This window comes from Opisthorchis viverrini (assembly GCF_000715545.1).
Source record: "Opisthorchis viverrini unplaced genomic scaffold opera_v5_24, whole genome shotgun sequence".
Classification (NCBI taxonomy): domain Eukaryota; kingdom Metazoa; phylum Platyhelminthes; class Trematoda; order Opisthorchiida; family Opisthorchiidae; genus Opisthorchis; species Opisthorchis viverrini.
The window spans coordinates 1,097,319-1,118,675 of NW_008751680.1; the positions used below are offsets into that span (position 1 = coordinate 1,097,319).

The 21,357-nt window shown below is 43.0% G+C and overlaps 1 protein-coding gene across 1 annotated transcript in view; it reads right to left on the reverse strand.

The window, feature by feature from the left end:
• Positions 1-13,647, reverse strand: part of T265_02086 (hypothetical protein) — a gene marked incomplete at both ends in the record, with an annotated part of 27,068 nt that extends 13,421 nt beyond the window's left edge. Inside the window, one exon of the mRNA XM_009166245.1 lies at positions 13,551-13,647. Coding sequence (XP_009164509.1) covers positions 13,551-13,619 — 69 coding nt within the window. The remainder of the gene's footprint in view (positions 1-13,550) is intronic.
• Between the last annotated feature and the right edge of the window lie 7,710 nt (positions 13,648-21,357).

Below are 21,357 nucleotides of genomic sequence, written 5' to 3' on the forward strand. Positions count from 1 at the left end.
TGATTGAGTGATTGCAAGAGCAAGTTTTAGGCATTTTGCCAGAGCATAGAAGCAAAATTGCTTTTCCGTAAGGTTGTGTATCCGTTTTGGAAAGCCAGCCCATATCTTCCTCAGTTAAAAAAAGCAGGGATAATGCTAGGTTCTTATTGCAAGGAAATCGGTTTCCTTTATGTACCGTCAGGTTGCTGTGAGATGAACAGGGCTATGCGTTTGCCGTGGAATGAAAGCAGCGACAGTGACTCAACATTCTCACTATTTTCTTCCAAAACTAAAATAACCAAAAAAAGGGAATTCGTTTAGCATGTGATGATATGCCTAGCACAGGATCATCATGTGTAGTACCTTCCAGATCTTGTCCCTCAAGGAGGGATCCCTTGCCAGCCTAACAACAGAATGAATGAGGAGGAAAATAGACCCCTTGAGTGGCTATCAAAAGTTATCATCATTTTCGGCACCACTCGGACTTGGAAGTCTTGTTATTGTGGAAAACTAAGCCTCTAAGCCATAGTAGGGCTAACAGTGAGGTACTAAGCCATTCATTACGGTTTAACCAATTCGGTCTTTGGGTATCGTCCAAGAACTGGTGTGGTACGTCAGTAAACAAACCGATAGATGGATATACCGTTCACTTTAGGATGATGGTCGTCTCCTAGGTATAGAGTGAAATCGTCCAGCTCAGTTAGTAAGAAGGATCTCACAAGAAACACCGAACCAACAGGTACAAGATGGAAAATTAGGTAAATGATACTGGAATATGTCGAGCCTAATGGAAACAAACAGCAGTTGCATGAATCTTAGTTTGAGTTACTCAGTGTGGTGTAAAGTACAATTGTGTCTCAAATAATACTCAGAGGAATCCGTCAGGGTAAAAACGAACGGTTAACCTGATTGTGAAAGGACATGGTCAGAAGAGTGGAGACAGCACTGCACCATCAGCAATAAACAACCGATAAAACCTTCGGCTTCTCTGAATAGAACTTTAAAACAAGATCTCGGGGAAGCATCACTACCACCATCATCAGCATCGACAGTATGACATCAGTGTTCGACACTGATGCTTCACTGCCGTTGGACTGTGATAGACTTGAAAGCCTCATTGTGAAGAAAAGAATGGAGGTGGATAGGGAAGGGACTTACACTTTCATACACTCATTCAGGCAATCTGGATAGGAAGACAACAAGAACGGTTCTGAGATCGATTGGCAGCCATTTCCTGCAGCGTCTGTAACCAGGCGCAGTCGGGATCACGCTGTCCATAACTTAGAGGGCGAGTAGCACCGACAGCACCCATATATTTCGTAGGCTCCTCTCTAGTCTTCTACCACGTCAGGGGTTGGCCACCTCTGTGCTTCCGCTATTCTCAATCTGGCACGGAAAACAGCACTTTCTTCGGTAAACGGCAACACATGTTCAAACCAACGTAGCCTCTGATGCTGGACATATTCTTTGGTCGAAGTACCCATTGAAAACCGAAAACTTGCTTTCTAATTGCCTTGGTACGGATACGCCGGCACTAAACCACACGAGCCATGGTTTTGAGACAGCGATTGTCGAACACCTGGAGATCCCCCAGTTTCGCTGCTCAAACGGGCCAAGTCTCACATCCAAACAACTAAAACGGACCACACAGCAGCCCGATACACACGTTCCTTGAGATTCACGGATATACTGCTTTGACGCCATAGGTGTCTCATATTAGAAGAGTTCCCGGAGCCTTGGAGATTCGTACAGTAATCTCATCTGTCACATTAAAATCAGAACTAATACAGATTTTAATGAACGTAAAACGCTCCACAGCTTCCAATACCTCCTCCTGGGTCGTAGGTGGCGTGCTCAGTGACTGCATGTCAAGGAGCATGACCCTACACTTTTGTGGTGCGAGTTGCATACTAAGGGAGGGAATGACTGACGGACACTGATTTGTGTACGGAAGCTTTCGAAGAGCTTTTTGTATACTCTCGCACGTCCGGAAGTCTCAGAACGTAAAGAGGTTACTATACTCACGCATTTTCGGGACATTTCTTGATGGGAAAATGTGTCATGAACAGACCGGTCAACCGAGTCAATTGCGCCTTGAAAGTCCATGCATTTCTTGATGGGAAAATGTGCCATGAACAGACCGGTCAACCGAGTCAGTTGCGCTTTGAAAATCCATGAATACTAGAAATGTGGGTCTCCTATACGTATGGCGTGAGTGTGAAGACTTGGTCAACGTAAGCCCTACCAGGCCGAGATATCGCTTGCTGTTCTCAAGTTAGTGTTTCACGAGCCACCGTATGCCAACGAGGCGCCAGTGACGCCAGTGACAACAACTGTTGTTTGAAGTAATCAGTCCAACGTTTGAGGCGTTCTTCTTTATTCAAGATGGCCACTCCATTCTGATCCTTGATGGTTACACTCACCGGTACTTTTCGTGGACCGGTCGCACGGATCAACTGAAATAATCTTCGGACATTACTGGCTTTCTGTGCCTCTTCCTTTTCCTTGACTTTTCCTGTCCATCACACTTCACGGTCGACTCGTACGTTCACTTTCACTTGACATCCGATATTGAATCGTGTCAAGTTCTGTTCGGGACCGGCTGATATATTTAGCAGAGAATTAAGCAGTGCCAACGTTTGGTCTAATATCCAGTGCATGAGTTCATCAGGTGGTGGAGTGCCACAGGCGAAACTCCCAGCACTCTGCACAGAGTTCGCACTCTCGTCCCAGTTTGAGTTTACATCTGATGGTGTAGCATTTGGTTGAGACTCTGGAAGACCATTCTGATAATTTTGTCCAGCATCCGGATCTGACAGTCTCTCAGGTGCCAAGCTATCTGTCAGCGTGGTACTCAGTGCTGGAAAAGGGAGGGAGCATCGACACCGGATGAGCTCGTGGTCGGAATCCACATATGTGCTCCAAAATGACCGGCACTCAGTTATTGAGTCGTGCCATCCATATCTGAAGGTAATATGATCGATTTGAGTTTGTGGCCGGCATGGCGTTGGAGGACATTATGTGGCCAGACAACTTCGGCTATTTCGAAAGTTGTTACTGTATAAAGACAGCCTGAGATCAGCACATAGTTGGAGCAATCGTTAACCAGTTTCCGTACATACCGAGTCCAATCCATGTCTACCTCCTGATTGAGTCTAAGATAAGCTAGGCCTCCTCACCTGTGCTTTCAGATCTCTGGAAACCATTCCGACAGCTGAACTTTTAGCTCGCCGCAACAGAACAGTCAGAGCGTTGTAAAACCTGCATTTGACAGCGTCGGTGTTAAACTCAGTTGAAGATTGTTTTCGAGATACCTGATGATGCCAGCGTCGTTTGACGAGCACGCGAATCCCATGGAAAACGAGCGGAGTTATCAGACCTAAGTGCTGGTCCTATAAGGATGGAGTTATAGATGGGATGGGAAGGGGGAGGAAGAAAAAGTATGTGAAAGAGAAAGAAGGGAGGCGTCTGCAATAGCCTGCTTTTTCTTACCTGCCCTGCTGTATGCAGTGAGTATAAGGCGACCCGGCTGATGTGGCATTTAGGCATAGGAATGAAGTTTGTACGTGGGCTGTGATACTGTTAGGGCGTCCACGTCTGGACAGGAAGACGATTAGGGTCCTCAGCCAAAGCCTTTGGCTCAAAAGCCTAACCGCAAGGCAGCAGTGTTTAGCAGGAAATGCAAATGGATCACCGTTTTTAAGGAACAAGTCGCCACATGTTTTAACCCGCAACCTGAAGTACCAAGAGACTGTGTTTATCAGACCTCCACCCATTGACCAACCTGGTATGAGAGACCCTGTGAATGTCGTGGGGACACCCCCACAACATAGCTCAGTGGGTCGCTGAGGGGCGCAATCCGTCACACCACGGTAAGATCCGGTCTCTTTGTGACGAAGTAATAAGGTCTACCACATAAACGTTTTCCCGCCTCGAAATGACATGCGCAGCAACGTTTCGCTCTGCAATGCAACAGGTTAAAAGCACCCTCCAGCAGTCATCGTAAGATGCATAATTTTAGATAAATATCTATGAACTAGTTAGTATCAACAGTGTTTGGAGGGTACGAAAGTAATGCTGGCATTAGAGAAACGACCACGGTTCACCTTATGGAAAAAGCTGTATGCTTATTTTGATGAAGAGTAAGTACCTCCGGCGTCATGAACCACAGTGAAAACATTCGGAAGGAAGATATCATTGTGTAAATGTTTATTAATATCAAACCAGGGATGTCCGTGTCAGTACGTAACCTACTTCCAGCAATGCAAGATTCGCTCAGCAAAGTGTGTTGAGTATGCGCGAATTCATTTGCAAGACTGCAGCAGTGTAAAACAGGTTTCTTTCAACAAAGTGGGGTGTGGAATGTGGAATACGTCGATACACCCTACTGTGTGATTGAAGTGAATCTTATTCTGTTGGCTTACCTTTGTCTAATGTAGGCAACACAAATGAAGCGTAGGGCAGCTGAACAGATTGAAAGTGTGTTTATTGTACCATCGCCATAGCAAACATAAAACTGGCTCGAAAAGACACTAAGGAGACTGAAAAGGGGTAGCGGATTGAGAACATATCCCGATAAATTTACTGAAACCAAAAAATTACACACAGATCAACACGACTGCATTATAGCTAATCACTTGTTGCCCATCCAAAAGATTATGAGTAGCCAAATTACGCTTGACCTACGTGGATCTCTAGGGAAATCTCACTCTAAAACGTTAGTGTGCCTTTTTTATGGTTCCCTATATTAGCCCACACTTTTCCAGAGCAAACTTTATCGATTAATTTCGCGCGATCCTTATAGGACACAGATTAAAATATTGGGTGTTTGAACGTTGGTCTTTTCATCTCCTAAATTTTGCATCGTTTACTGGAGCCGTATGGACTTCCAGAATAAAATAACCAAAGTAACTATTTAAAAACATCATCACGAAAAATTCAGATGGGTTTCAGATAAGTCTCTCGTCAAAACCAAATTGGTATGTAGGTCAATGTGCAAATCAAAGTAAATACCCTTTCATATTGGTCACAACGGCTTTGCATCGGATTTACTGGTCCATCTACCCTAACATGAGCAAAACAAGACCGAATTTATGACAACGTAAGTCCTGACAGTAAAAATCTGAACAATCGAAATCTGAGCTGCATATGGAGTGAGCTGCTTTCCGCACACTAAACGTCGAAAGATTGGGTGTCCAATAATTGTATTCCTGCCTGCGTTGGTATTTAGCGGTTGCCTTAATTCAGACCCCGCTACGTAATGTCTTACCCTGGGCAGCTCCTACATCCCGAACTTAGTACCAATAATCAGTGGTGTTGCCTATTACTGTTTTCTAGCTGTAGGATTGGGCATTCAGTTTTGTTTACCTCGTTTGGCGTAATATTTTTCAATATTGTCACCGATGGGGTAGTGGAGCAAACAGTGTAATGTCTTCAAAATCCAGAGGTTCGGAACTCCCGGAACCAGAACCAGGAACAACATACATAGCTTTTTGTCATTCTAAAAAGCGTAACAAATACTAAGAAGCCAAACAAAATCATCTAGTCCTCCAGCATGTGCTTTGTGTCCACAAAGAGCGAAAGAATACTCTTGGACGTACAGTGATTGTACATGCTTCCAAAGGTCCAAGGAGTGTGAAACGATATACATATCACGGGAGATGAATTGGTTCTGGCGGTAGAGTAACAGACGAAGTGAACGCAAGAGTCTTAAGGACCAGAATTGCTTTAGCTATTCCTGGCACCAAAAGATCATCTCACTGGGTCTCAAAGGTCCTTTGGGCTGTGGGCTGTATCACTGTACGCCCGTGAGACTCGATTACCTCGAGCGGAGAGCCTAATATATGTTCAGGTCTTTGAACACCTAATAGATGGAATCTGATGGAACCAGTTGCTTAGGAAAAGAGTGATCAGGAAGCGAACGCTTAGGGTAGCAGACGGTGCATCATTAAAAATTACACTCATCACTCTGAGCGGTGACTGGGCCATGTGCTACGCATACTTGCATGGCTGAAAGAGTGCGTTCCACATTTGGAGATTTTCTGGTTTGTTTGCATGCATTCGAGGAAAGAACAGTGAGGGAAATCGTTTATAATGCCCGTTTTACAAAAAGGGGTTCGTAGTGAGTTCGGTAACCAGCTTGACCCTAGGCATAAGGAGCCTGTTGGCGTCACTTATCTTTTGTTGCCCCATATTGGGTCGTGAAACACCAACTCGAGAACAGCAATTAGGATTCCGGCCTTGTGGGGTTTGTGTTGACCAAATCCTTGCAATCCGTCAGGGGCTAGAACAGTACCATTAGTAAAAAAGACCTATGATTTCAGTATTCCTGGATTTCCAAGGCTCATTTGACTCATTTGACAGGTCTGTTCTTCTTGGCGTGCTCGCCCATTAAGGGATGCCACAGGGTTTATGAACATCTTTGTATTCTCACACTTTCAGGCGTGTGGGAGTATACTGAGGACTCTTTAAAAGATCCCGTTCACAAAGACGTGTCTGTCATGGGCGCTCACTCTCTCTATTCATATTTAATTTCATACTCGGTGGTAAAACCGCAAGAATGCTGAAAGGTCTTCAAAACCCAGTGTTGAAATAGCCTCCGACGAAAGCTTTATCGATCTAAAATATTCAGACGCCATAATTCTCGTCTTTAGAGAGGTGCTTTTGGATGAACTGATCAGTCATCCTGTAATCTGGTACGCAATTTGCACCCACGAAGTGTAAGGTCGTGCTCGTCGACATGAGGTCACTGAACACGCCACTTACAATCCAAGGAGAGGCACTGAAATTCGTGGAGCGTTTTACCTATCTTGGAAGTTATATTAGTTCTGGATCTAGGGTGACAGATGAAGACAATGCACGAATCTCTAATGCTCGGGGCAGGTTTGTTAATTTGATATACCAGAGCGTCAAAGCAGTATATCCGTGAATCTCGGGGGATGTGTTTATCAGGATAACAATGTATGGCTGTGAGACCCGACCTGTTCGCGCAGCGAAACTGAGACGTCTCCATGTGTTCGACAACCGTTGTCTCAGAACGATTGCCAGTGTAGACTCGTTTCTGCGAAACCCTTACGATGCACGTCGAAAGCGAGTTTGAGGTTGTGTAACGGCGACTTTCATTGCGGGATGTGTACAGCACAGTGTATTGCAAATGACGAACCATCGTTTGCCGAAAAGAGTGCTGTATTCCTTGCTCGATCCAGAGTGACGGAAACAGAGAGGGAGCCAATCCTTGTGCTGACAGAAGGATATGAAGGAGATTGTGCGATTTGCCTCCCAGTATGAGACCGCATGACCCCGATTGCGCCTGGTTACAAACACTGCAAAATATTTCTGCTAATCGATTTCAGTGGGGTTCTTGTTATCATTTTGTATTCAGTTAGCCTCAGCGAGTGTTTAGAAGTGCAGGCGGCTTGGAGTGACTGTGGTGCGCCCAGTACTAAGTCCCTACCGGGTCCGCTTTTACTCTTTTCTTCAAAATAAGGCTTTCAAATAAATCACGATCGTACGACAGGGAAGCATGAGCGTTGAACACTGATGTTGTGCCTTCGGTGAAGATGATGATATGCTACGAATTCTGAGTTACCGTCTGCCCATACGGCGGTTGTTTTGCGTGCCCAAATATAGGTGGTTGATAACTAAATTTAAACAGATTTTGGAATGACAGAAGGAGACGAAGGATGTTGCGAAAATTTGGGCGATACTAGTGCTGCTTGTCTTCCAGGATGGGATCCACGTGACCCTGTCTGTACTCAGCATTGCTTGACAACTAACCAATGTTAGTGGCACTCCTTCTGTCACTTTCCATCCAGACTGTGTGACTGAGTGTTGGGAATTGCAGCCCCACTTCCCGCAGGGCACTGAAGTTTCTGAGTTGGGCTTATTCGGCTGGTGGTATAGTCAGATTTTATTGTCTGGCCTGCAGATGTTATTACTGCCTCCACAGATCTAGCTTCGGAAGCTTAAATTCCTCCGTAGCTACTCCTCTGGAATGAGTAACTCAACTAGGTGGTATACAGAATGGCTGCAAAAACTGGTGACTTGAACCACCGGGACCTAACAAACATATTAAGATGTCTAATATAGCATTTGACGCGGTTATAAAAATCTCCAGATGAAAGCATTGTTCGGGCAGTCATAGCCCTCTATTATTTTCTCTAGTCAGTCACTCCGTCGGACGATAGACTAACCGTGCTCGGTCATGCCTAAACGAAACACAGTTGACATACACACACCGCATGCTATGGATGTGGTCGATATTCCAGAAGCTTATGTACAGCACACTAAGATTTGACTGAAGCGAACATGGTATTTTAGCAGGTGGTATATCGCAGTCCGCCGAACGTTAGCAAGTTTTGACAGAAACCCTGAAGATGTCTTCCGAGGACCGATCGGATACACGTTATTTTGTGGTTGCGCAGATCATGGCTGCTATTTATTAGAAAGGCGCATTGATTCTTTAAGACTCGGCACTGAGCACTGCCTTTTATCAGTAGATCTGAATACATAGTTAACCTCCAAACCGGCATAAATTGGTTTGCAGCAAGCAGTGCTCGTAAGTAATGGTGCAGCTCCAAACGATCTGACAGTTCTGTCATTCCTAGAAGCACATGGATGTTTTCAGAGGACAATACAAGAAGGCGCAGAGCGCAGCAATGCAAGCGAGGTGTTCTGTGCCACTGAGCTGTACAGAATGTTTTGGTTTAAATAAATGCTTTATCAGAGGGATTTTGAAACTGGCGTTAAGACTAGCGTGTCCATCTCAACACTTTTGGCCCAGTTTAGACAAGCTACCCCGCTGCCGGTACTCTAGCCACCTGAAGGCATTAATTTGAAGGAATGGCTTAATGGTTAGAGCTAGGATTCACTGATCGGATGGTTCTCTACACCCCGACCTCTCCTGTCCAGGCTTGGACAAACGGGCAGTATCCCAGCTCTTCTTCGGTTGGCATGGCAGCCAGATGCTAAAGCTAACCAATTTTATTATTTTTATTGAATTTGTCAGTCACTTGATGATTCTTTGGGCCTTAGACTGATCTTTCCAACCAAAGATTAACTCGAACTAAACGGGCTTTGGTCGGCGTTCGAGGGTATCGACAGTTTCTGTAGTTTTGTGCCGGAGTCGAAAGAACGTCAAGCAGAATAATCGATTTTTAGAGTCAGTTTTTACTCCATATTATTCTCTGGCTGTTACTATCCATTTGGAGTATGGACAATAAAAATTGAATCCTCCCATTTTTCTAAGTGGTCATTTTACCTGCGAAATTTTATCAGTTAAAACATGTTGCTAAAACCAGTCTAACATTTCCAATCAACCAATTATTCACCTTACTTTGGGCCGCTTGATTGACTTGAGTCACATGCGTTTTTGTCACGTAAAGAACGCTATCTTAGATAAAGTGGTGGAGACAAATTCACTAATTAACCAATGTTGGTATTTTTATCAGCTGTAAAACCCTTAATTCAAATACTTAAAAGATCCACTCCCGCCTGATAGTCGTGCATGTTACTGGAGCGCAATTCCGGTGTTTGATAAATTCCTTAGTTTTCTGGGTCTTGAATTTTTTAAAACTGTTGCTATTGCAACGAATGTTTTGTCTTTATCTTAAAGAAACAACCCATGTCTGAAACTTAAGCCTTTGCTGTGTGTTGGGATACAATCTAGCTGATGTTGCCTGAAAAATGATCTACCGTGTGCTCGCTAGCAACATTCAGGGATGAACGAACTAAGATACACATGATCTGAGATAGTCGTCGGAAGAAAGAGCACGGCTAATGTTCTGTGGTCTCATTGTTTTCGACCATACAGTGACTCTTACGGCCACAGTCGCTAGCATATTTGTGCTAAGTTAGCACTGCTCCGTTATATACATTCAGCTGAATTAAACAATCCTTATTTTAGGCGTGAGGCACTAGAATTTCCCGTTATCTTACAAGACAGACTACCTCTTTTTGGGAAGATGTGTTTACCTTTTGTCAACCGGGACACAGTGGACCCCTAGCTTGGCACTGTCTCCTATTCAGAAGTGAAAAATCCGGCAATACCTCTCCACACCATTTGACCACGTAACGCGTAAATCAATTTACAAAAATGGCTTAGAAAACTGTTTGGTTTATATCACCCATGGACTGTCATTACAGACTGCAAGAATCAAAATTCAGGAAGTAGTAGATGTTCCGCTGCATCCCGGACTAAAAGGGCTGATGAATTTTACGTCTTTTGTGACGTGGATTTCGGATAGAAAAATGGCTTCAAAGTATGGTCCATGGTCATATTGGGTGGGTACACAGGCTTTATTTTAGGGCAAGCTCCTAAAGGTGGTCGGTCACCAGGGCAGTTCCATGAAAGGTCAATCGAAGAAAGCCAAAATTGTGGTATAGGTTCTCTTGCTGACGGATGTTTTTAGGACTGAGTAACAATTATTTTCTTGACGTCAAGTAGGTAAACCTGAGTACCGAGTTTGCAGGGGTCAACGTAAGAAGCCTCAGAAGACCAAGTCACGTGGGATAGATAACTGATATGCGGAGTCAAAAAGAAGGAGGTCATGTGGGGTAGGAACCGACAATTAATTAGATTGATCGACTACTGACTGTGTGGCCACAAAACTCAAAATGGAGGATAGGGAAATCGAAGAAAACTAAGGAGAGTGTATTGTAAAATTTGCTTGTTTCATAAAATGAAAAAAAAATGCAAAATCAAGGCAACAATTTATCGAGGCCTAGTTGTACCAGACCAACGCAGAATAGCACCTGTAGTGCTTTATAGTTCAAATCCATGAGTTATATCCAATCCTCCTATTTACTGTCAGAAATTACGAGGTAATCGGAGGAGGCCAAATTTATTTGTCCAATGATATGCAATCGCAGAAAATAGTTGACCGTATTGATTTTTGAGTTTTAAACACTTTAAAGATAAATGAAACAGTAATATCTCTTCAGTCACTTACAGAACGCACTTAAGAGACGGAAGTTTGTAGACATAAGAATGATAGATCCGTTATCTTGTTATGGGCAAACTGGTTATCAAGGCCTAGTTGTACCAGACCAACGCAGATTAGCACCTGTGATGCTTTATAGTTCAAATCCATGAGTTATATCCAATCCTCCTATTTACTGTCAGAAATTACGAGGTAATCGGAGGAGGCCAAATTTATTTGTCCAATGATATGCAATCGCAGAAAATAGTTGACCGTATTGATTTTTGAGTTTTAAACACTTTAAAGATAAATGAAACAGTAATATCTCTTCAGTCACTTACAGAACGCACTTAAGAGACGGAAGTTTGTAGACATAAGAATGATAGATCCGTTATCTTGTTATGGGCAAACTGGTACTGATGACCCAGTACGAAATACGCGCATCTAGCAGTTATCGTCTCTCAACCGTGTTGTTTAAACCTGGAAAACTTCATACCCCGATCACCATTTAGATAGTATAACTGCAGATCGGCATTCTCCTCCGTTTAATGAGATTTTGTTCCCTCACTGTTTGAAGAGGTTTTAGACTCTTCCAGACATTTGAAACTTTACCCCCAAGTCCCAGTCACCTGTTGTCCAATGCTGTTGATTCTTTGTTTCCGAAATTCCCACCACAGAAAATAGCTGTTTATCTTTGTGATTAAATTAAAACACAGTGGTTCAATGGGTGTTCCAGTTGAATTGCAAGATGACCCCCTGTGGCTGTGCATACTAATTTTTCTTTTTAATTTTGAATGCAACGCATGAAACCGGGTTGTGTGGGTTCTTGGTTTATATTTACTGAAGAGAACTGAGGAACAAATGTGTGACTATATCTTACTGGCAGTTCCGCATCGGATGACAAGCTTAGTTTATTTGTCAAAATTCCGAATAATGTTTCGTCCAAACTGATAATGTCTTTCATGGTCGAGTGGAATGTAAGTTGGTGACCTAGAGGAACCCTAGAACAAAAGGCCGGAAGTATAAGCAAAAGCAGTGACCAACTTTTGCAGTTCGGCAGTTTCTCGCTAATGATTGGCAAGAACTATTTCGTGGGTTGGGAAACATCATCACGTCAGACTGGGTAGAGATGCTGGACGACAGTTATTTATCCGGAGAGGGCGATCAACTTACTTACTTACGAGCAGTTTTAAATTGAACGCAGACCCTATTAAAAACGTCATACCCTGCAAACTGCCAGCGACTGTGGTTCCCCGGCTGTTGAACTACGCTTAGTCTTCGCTCCTGGAAAAATGGTGCCTCAGACATAGTCCCAAAGTAGGTGAGACCAGTCGGCGGCACATTTCACCCAGCGCATCATTTCCATTTGTGGAAGAAAGGATTGGATTTCGTAAAACTTGCCAAAATCCATTCAGCTAGCACAGCACAGTCCATGACCACTTGCATCATTGTTTGGATGGCACTTTTCCAAAACAAACTACCTAGCCAACACATCTTGGGTAATAAGAATTGTGGCGAACAACTAAAACTCGATACTCTGTTATAGCGGAGCAAAACTAACCAGAATGAAGTGGAAAACACGGTGCCTGCCCATACCCTGATCTGACACGTTTTCGGAAGACCTAGTGTGCCAAACCTATTTCAGTCGCCGTTAATGTCTCCTTTACGTTAAAATTTAGTTTCTATCGGGAAATATCGACATTATGCAAACTCTGTCTTCCCGTTTCCTTGACAAAGACATGTTTTGTTCACTGACAGTCTTCACTGGTATAACCAGACAGATACACATACTCATTGGTCGAACTCTCAACTGTTAGGGAACCGGGTACGAAACGTGAAACTTCACAGTTCGGCATGATACAAGCAATATCAAACATACTTACTCCGGCTATACATTGTCGAATTTCGTTAGTGGGAACACGATCCGGAGAGGTCAACTTACTTACTTACGAGCAGTTTTAAATTGAACGCAGACCCTATTAAAAACGTCATACCCTGCAAACTGCCAGCGACTGTGGTTCCCCGGCTGTTGAACTACGCTTAGTCTTCGCTCCTGGAAAAATGGTGCCTCAGACATAGTCCCAAAGTAGGTGAGACCAGTCGGCGGCACATTTCACCCAGCGCATCATTTCCATTTGTGGAAGAAAGGATTGGATTTCGTAAAACTTGCCAAAATCCATTCAGCTAGCACAGCACAGTCCATGACCACTTGCATCATTGTTTGGATGGCACTTTTCCAAAACAAACTACCTAGCCAACACATCTTGGGTAATAAGAATTGTGGCGAACAACTAAAACTCGATACTCTGTTATAGCGGAGCAAAACTAACCAGAATGAAGTGGAAAACACGGTGCCTGCCCATACCCTGATCTGACACGTTTTCGGAAGACCTAGTGTGCCAAACCTATTTCAGTCGCCGTTAATGTCTCCTTTACGTTAAAATTTAGTTTCTATCGGGAAATATCGACATTATGCAAACTCTGTCTTCCCGTTTCCTTGACAAAGACATGTTTTGTTCACTGACAGTCTTCACTGGTATAACCAGACAGATACACATACTCATTGGTCGAACTCTCAACTGTTAGGGAACCGGGTACGAAACGTGAAACTTCACAGTTCGGCATGATACAAGCAATATCAAACATACTTACTCCGGCTATACATTGTCGAATTTCGTTAGTGGGAACACGACCGTCTTTATTTCCGCAAACGATGAACATCCACAGATTGACTATTGGTGACAGTCTCTATATTCTGCCTATCATCTAGTGTCTGTTTCAGTTCGGCTACCACACAAACCATACCGTCACGTGACCCACAGCCATTTGCGTAGGCTGAAATTTGTGACCAACCAGATGCGTGCTTCTTTAGCCAAACTGACGAATCATGCGCGGGTTTGATAAATTGAAGCCGCCTTGGACACCACTGAATGCTATACTTGGTATAGATCAATCTAGCTATCCGTGTGTCAGACGTTTTCGTCAGCCTTTAATCGAATCAGCTTCTCAAAACTGGGCCAGTGTGATATCGCTACACAGAGAACCAGTAGATTTTTCTGGGGTCCATATCATCAGTGTCTCAAAAACTGCCTGACATAACTTTGGTCGGGTTTCGTGGCAGCCAGGCACCTAAAGGGTGCTGCAGGCAAACGTTATAAAGCTGTAAGGCAAAGCATACAACAGCGAGATTGCCTGCAGACAACCGTTACAATGTGAGAGTGCACAATAAAGTGATGACAGCTGCAGCCTAGGTATGTGTTGGTCGGCACATACTTTACGAAAGTCCGGAACAAGAGAGAGTAACATGAAAAATGGCCTGATTTGTTCTGCAAGGGTTTAATTTATCACCTTCGGAACTCAAATAATCCAGTAATGAAACAAATTGTCGGATATCTGAATATAACAAAAGGAAGTTGAAATACATATACTTGGGGATCAGTGCCTATCAGGCAGACCGTACAACTTGCCCTGTAGCTGGCCTAACCGAACTATAATATAACGGCAGCACCGCAGAAATTAGCCAGCCACCTTCGTGTTTTAGAACAATGAGCATCCGTGTCTAGCAGTTCCCGGCGTCTGAAGGTAAGTCGAAGATGTTTGTCTGAATTCTTCCATGACACAGCAAACACAGGGGAAGTTGTGTACTTCCGTCTCTAGTAGTGAGAAATCTGCTTGGCGGCATAGCTGTCTGGGAGGTCTTTTTTCGCTTGACTGAAAACGTTGAATTTGCTGGCTTTGGCATCGAGAGACAGGGTCTCACGTGTGTGGAGTTCCAGATGCGGTAAAAAGTGTTGCGGTGTCATGATTTCGGATTGTGGCGTTCGAACAAAGGTCAAAATGTGAACACGATAAGCTGTCCGAATTGGAGCCAGTGATTGATACTATGTAATCCAAGGTTTCGGAGTCGGGCAAAGGTGAAGGTTTGGTTGGGATCAGTAGGTGACAGTTACTTTAGGTGCGTTTGTCAGTTAGGCGCAGGTAACCTGGTTTTGATGTTAATATCCGACCTGCGAGGTCTTCGTAGTGCAAGAGGAGTAGGGCTCACTAAATGACAAACAGGCACGGAAGTCTTAAACTGTTTAAGTTTACCACCAGAATGCTGGGTGAGTACGCGTGTTGATGGTGCTGCCTCAAAATAGTCTTAAACGAAATTCGGTGGGAACGATCAGCGTAGGCCAACTAGATTGCTACTTTCACACCGTGAAGCTAATTTGATGGCAGACCAACATACCAGCCTTCTACTTGTGTATTTTGCAGAACCTTCACACGTAAGTTCCTTGAGGTTCTTCTATGTGTTGGTTGATGTTGGTGACGGGTCTTCAACTGGATTACGTAGTTCATTGTCCGAAATTGCAGGTATCCTGAAATGGAGCAGCCATTCCAAATGGACTGAGCTTAAAACACTCCTTCAATATTTTATCAAAGAAAGTCGGTCAATCTTTAGGCAAAAGCTTTAATTATTGACTCCACCCTGACGCTCAAAAAAATGTCCCTCATTCACGGGCATTTTAGATCTGAGCACTCTTATCTGTGCTGTACAAAGAATGTTAATTTGTATCATGTTCTTTGGGAATGAAAACATTACCATGTGCACGTCGCTAAACTCACTACATTTCCTCAAATGGAAGAACCCGAATCCATTTTGTTTGTTCACATGACTGATAATTGCCTTAACTTCCATTCGACTGCACCTTCGGATTTTATAATGAACACAGCGCAGTAACACTGATGTATGAGTTGGGAAAAGAGTGGACTGTGATTTCTAACTTGGGAGGTTCAAACAGCTGGCTAGCAAAGACAGACGCACAATTTCAGCTTTCATGACGCGTGCTGGTACACTTCCAGACCGGTCTTATTCATGGTCTATAACGAGCCAAATTCATTGTACACCAGTAAGATATGACGAATTTCGGATGCAAGAATACAAAAGACGATATGCTATTGACCTTCCTTCTCGCGAAAACAACCGTGGTCACTTGACGGTGCCGCGATCTTTGGTATTTTAGTGGCAATTCCATGTGCACATGGATACTTACTTCGTTGGTTATTAATTCCAATGACTGGGTGAGTTGTCAACAAACGTTCCATTCTTGTCTGCCGGAAATCAGGACATTCGTTTGGTCGGATGGTCTAACTGTAAAAAATGATATGGCAGGCTTCAATCCAAATCGTTTGAGTTGCATAGAATTCATAAAATTTGCCAACTAACTAGTATCAGTTGTGAAGGCGCGTCAACTTGGGAATGAATAGAAGTTCGTATTCTAGAACCCTGATTACTTCGTCGACAAAACACAAATAGGGCTCAACTCTGTGGTTGTCATCTGCCTCACAAACACAATCATGATCACAGATATAAGCGACTTTGAAGTCAAAATGGCATCACGCTGCACTCACTGTTCTTAATGTGTGCGGGGAAAGAGGTAATGACGTTACCCAACGGGCCCTCTTACTTAACAACCTGGAGAATTGTATTGCTCTGGAATTAGGTAAACTCAATAACCATCGAACTCAATACAACCTCACATTGTAGGAAAAATTCTCCACAAACGAACGATTGATCGAGTGAAGAAGATAATACTATAAGTGTAGCGTATTTACTGAACAAGGTCAAAGTTTTAAGTGTAGCTCAAGCTCAGATTCAGGGCAAATAGAGATAAGCTGCATCGCGTGTCAAACATGCGATGAATACTATGATTACCCAATACTTTTGGAGAAGAAAAACTGGATAAGGCGAGAAAATCAGAGGCTGTCCTTTCTGTTCCCGACTTTTCAGCTCGAATGGAGTTCTTAGTCTCTCGACAGAGATGACATCACACGAAATCTCGTATCACATATTAGGTTTTGTTCAGCATGCAACATTCAGGCCCAAAAAGAAAAATATACTTTATGTCCGGCTGAAAATACTGCCCTTTACTTCTGACATGGACACTCAGTGTACTTCGATACTGTTTTCAGATGCACACATGAATTAAAAGTTTAATATTCATGACGATAATATCCGGTCCCATTTTTCCCCCGGACAGTGAACTCAAATGAGAATTGTGAGCAGACCTGTGAATGAAAAACAAACTCTTAATGGTCATCAAAAGTGTCCCTGTGTGGATTTGCCTTATGGGTATAACTGATTGCCGCCTCTATATTTTTCCACTAACGGACTGCTACTGGGCTTTGCCAGTCAAGGTAAATGCATTGTTTCCTTGCCAATTGCACTACTTACACTAAACGTAAGTAGTCTAATTTTTCTCGGTATGGACGTAACACTGCAAGTGAGGCAACTGCACCGCAGATATCAAGCTACAAATGTCTATGAAAAAATCGACGATCCGCTCACGTTGGTTAAGTGGTTCATCAGAGTTTGCGATTTTATTTCCTGCAGCCATAGGTTCTCATACCATCGCAATCACACCGTGGTTCAACAAACCTATTATGTTTAGGTTCAACAGGACAGTATAAATGTATTGCGTTGAAATTGGTTAAGTTGTCTTTCACCCCTCCAGTTAATTTCGAGTATTGTACTTTGAGGTATGACTGTTTCACACCACCAGTGCATGGGGAAAATGAGAAAATGACTGATACCATACTCACAGAAGTGCTAATGTATCGAGTCATCATTCTAGGCTGTCTAAACATCCGGAGGCTAGCCAACGATAAATAAGGAGAATGGCCTCCTTGGACGGGTAACAATTCAGATGATATGTTTCGCCTTGGAAAACTGCTATGTATTTGAACAGGTATGATCAATGACTGTACGCGATTTGAGAAACGAGCGCACAAATCCATCGCTGTGACGCGGGCCCGACCACCTCTGGCGCACAGAGAATTAGAAGACCGGACCTTGGGAAGAGTGCTTTTACTGCCTCAACCAAAAGCAAAGTACAACGGAAGTAATATCAAATATATAAAGCTTTGAATGAACGATAAATTCAGTGGCACACAAAAAGAAAAAAACTGGCCCATAAGATAGAACCGTAGTCATTTCGTAATTAATCGCAACATGGCAGTGAAGGCGTGGAATCGGAAAATATAACCGTAAATAATGCGAAAAATAAATCGTTTTTTGGGATAACAATGTCTCTAACAAAAATCCCGCTTAATCACTGGACTAATGCGCTTGAGATGAATAAAAGTGACATGCTGTAGCTCAAAGTTAGATTACTTTTATAAGTGACCTAATACACGAACGTCTGAAGACAGTGAGCCAGAGTGATGAGACAACGACTATCTCCCGCAGCTTGGTTTTTTAGTCCGTCAGTTATAGGTTTTGTGCCAAAGGTGCCTCGGTTGCAACTGGTACATCAGAATTTCTTCCTTCTGACGGTTCAGCGTGGGGTCATCTGCGTATGCGAAAATGCCTTCAACCATGAAGCGATAGCTTTTAGATAGACAACAGAAGTTCTCTGGCACATATTAGACAAAAAACTGCTTGGTAGTTAGTTGATCCTGAATGCAAATGATACAACTAGATAGTACTTTTATCTTCCCGAATTGAATGGGCGTTGTCTTTAATGCAAACCTTCGGAGCATATACCACTTTGCTTTATTAATATTAGGTATGATTTTGTTTGCTACTCGTTTGGCAAAATACCGACCAGTACAGCCGAATTGGAAAACGGATTTCTAGACTTTTTAGCTACGTCGAATTTTTCATTCGAAGGAATAAAAAATAACAGAACTGGCGCAGTGAGTTTTACCTGCTGTACGTTGCGCCATTTTCTCTGTAGGCTGGTCGTTTCTGTTTGTTTCGGTCAACTTGCGTCCAGAATTTCTGAAAAAATGATTTTCGGCATCCATAAAGACACAATAGTCACCAAAAAGAAATACGTATGTCATGAATTCTACAAAATCCTATGTTTGTGTAGTTTTATTCCAAGTTGAAGGAAGGCAGAACCTTGCATGAATTTTGCGATCGATTTGGGTTCAATAAGACACTGAAAAGCGCCAGGTCAACCGAAATCAGGGTCTCTAAAGTAAGCGAGTAAGAGCGCATAAAAATAGAGGAAACTTCCAACGTAAAATGCCTACTGTGCAACGGGCGACATACCAAAAGGATAGGTGGTGATATAAAATGTGGTTAGTGCAACTGTTGCGCGATAAACCATAATTTTTAAAATTAAGCACAATTTTTTCTCACACGTTGCATGCTTTCCTTCGCCCGATAAACATTAAATTTCACTTCAATAGAGTTTGTAGTCCGACGAGATTTGAAACTGCCCATCAAAGCCACCACGATTACCATGCTACGGTTGGACTTTAGCTGAAGTATAGCCCAACCCAAAACCATAGTTGACCTCCCTATAAGTTCTGATCTGATCACCAAGGAGCACCACCGAAAAGTTTCAACTATGAGAGTAATCCGTTGGATAGTCTGGAACTGTGGCGCCGCCTACCACGTAGTCGACAATAATGCTGTTTGTGGCAGCGCAAACTCATCGTCTTAGCAGTGGACGATCAATATGATTCATCATTATCCAAAGTGAAGATGTATTGAGCTAACCACAAAGAAGCAACATAACAACGGTAGAACTCACCACATGAGACTGCCCAGGAGCTATTCGTTTTCACCAATCCATTCCCATTTAAACAACGGAAAACAGACTCAACCAAGTGCAGAGAAACCAAAATTAGACATCCGCAAGGACGTCGCTTATCGTTGGATGTTTAAGTTGTAGTTGCAGAGAACGAGTTTGCTTGATCCAATGGTAGTTCCACTTATTAGGATTCACGATATGTATGCACATTTGTGAGGCTATTGGCCAAACCCAACTAACTTTGAATCTTTTCCAGCCATTATAAGGCACAATGTGGAAATCGAAAGGTAACGCTCAAACCGTGAGAAATTGTGGGTCCATAAATCAAAACACAACAAAACGTCTACTTACAGTTGCAGTATACTTTAGTCAGAAGAACAAACTTGTCGGTGTCTTTACAAACACATGAATATACCTGGTTACATGAGCAACAGAGGTCAGCCATCATTTCTCATTATTTGTTTGACCACTGATCATTTTTTCTTTCCTGCGTATTCCATTGGTCTTGAAAATCCTTGTAAGCATTTGTCCACCGCACCGGAAAAGAGCCCGACATTCCTGCACCGATGCGTTTTGTTTTACAAACCAGCTAGCCATCAGACTTCTTAGAAAGTCTTAATCAACTCGGCCCATACCACCCAGAATGTGTGAAAGGTCCTCTAACGTTTCAGCACAGCCGATACTTTTTTATTCAACTATATAACAAAAAAGAACTTTTCGCGCATAAAGTGACACTCCATAAGTACAGTCAACGTTGAGCATGGCTGTTGCGCCGTATTGCTGTCAGATGTGATAACTCAAAGCTTGCGCGACAATTCGTACGTTAGTTGTTACTATTGAGTCTTCCAATTCAAACGCAGGATGTGTTGGATCTTTGTATGCGATAAAAAGTTGTACTTCAAGTTTGTTGTCTGACTGCATCTCCTATGAACACGACTTTTCTGGGTAAGGATCTCTCCAACGAAAGCAAGAGAAAAAATCTAGGTTGCTTTACATGCAATACCCTGCAGTGAAACCATGCTACTGCACCATATCAAGAAAAAACCCAAGGAGCTGTTGGGCTTTATGATAGTGCGGATATTCGGATTTGAGCAGTTCCAGCTACAAACACCCTTCGGTTGTTGAATGAGTTCTAAGAGCCTGACTATTATCATGTACAGACTACCTTATCACTATCTGTATTCCACTGCAACTCGGGTCGATAAAAGTAGGTCAACCACCATGTTATGGACTATTGAGTATCGACAAAATTAAACCAGAAACGGGTCAGATTCGTTTGCATTTTGGGTCGCTGACGCCCTAGGTGGTGTAATTTATCACTAGCTTCGTGGTCTTTTACGCGCACAGTGATCCATAGAACTACCATGTCAAACAAGTGATGGTAGTTAGTGTACAGTGTTCTCGAGGTAGAAAGACGTCTATGAAAGTTATAAGTAGAGTCAGAAATTCGATAAACCCATTTGGTTTGATACATGAACCACGTGATATTATATAGTCATTTATTGTGTAAAACAACAGTGAGGTTCGCTATCTGCAAATGTGAATACGTTTACTGACCACGGAATTCACTTAAACCCCAGAATATGAATAAATATTTGTAGGAAGTTTCTGAAATGATCCCGACCGGGAATTGCCACATTCTCTCAGTGGTCATGCTTCAGTGATGTATTGATACTGCTGGGTACACTGACCTGAACTGCGTCTCCCAACCGAACGTAGGGCAGTTAGTAAACGAACAATGAGTATTTGTGCTAGAAACAGTTGTGGTTTAGATTGTCTGGGGCGAAGTCCTGTTGTTTGCTGCCGAAGGGCTGTGAGGAAAGTCACCTATTTCCACTAGACACAAAGCATCCCCATTCCGATGGAAATGGTGGTTCTGTCTCCCCCCTGAGACTTTTATATACATATCCTATATTGATAACTCAAAAGTG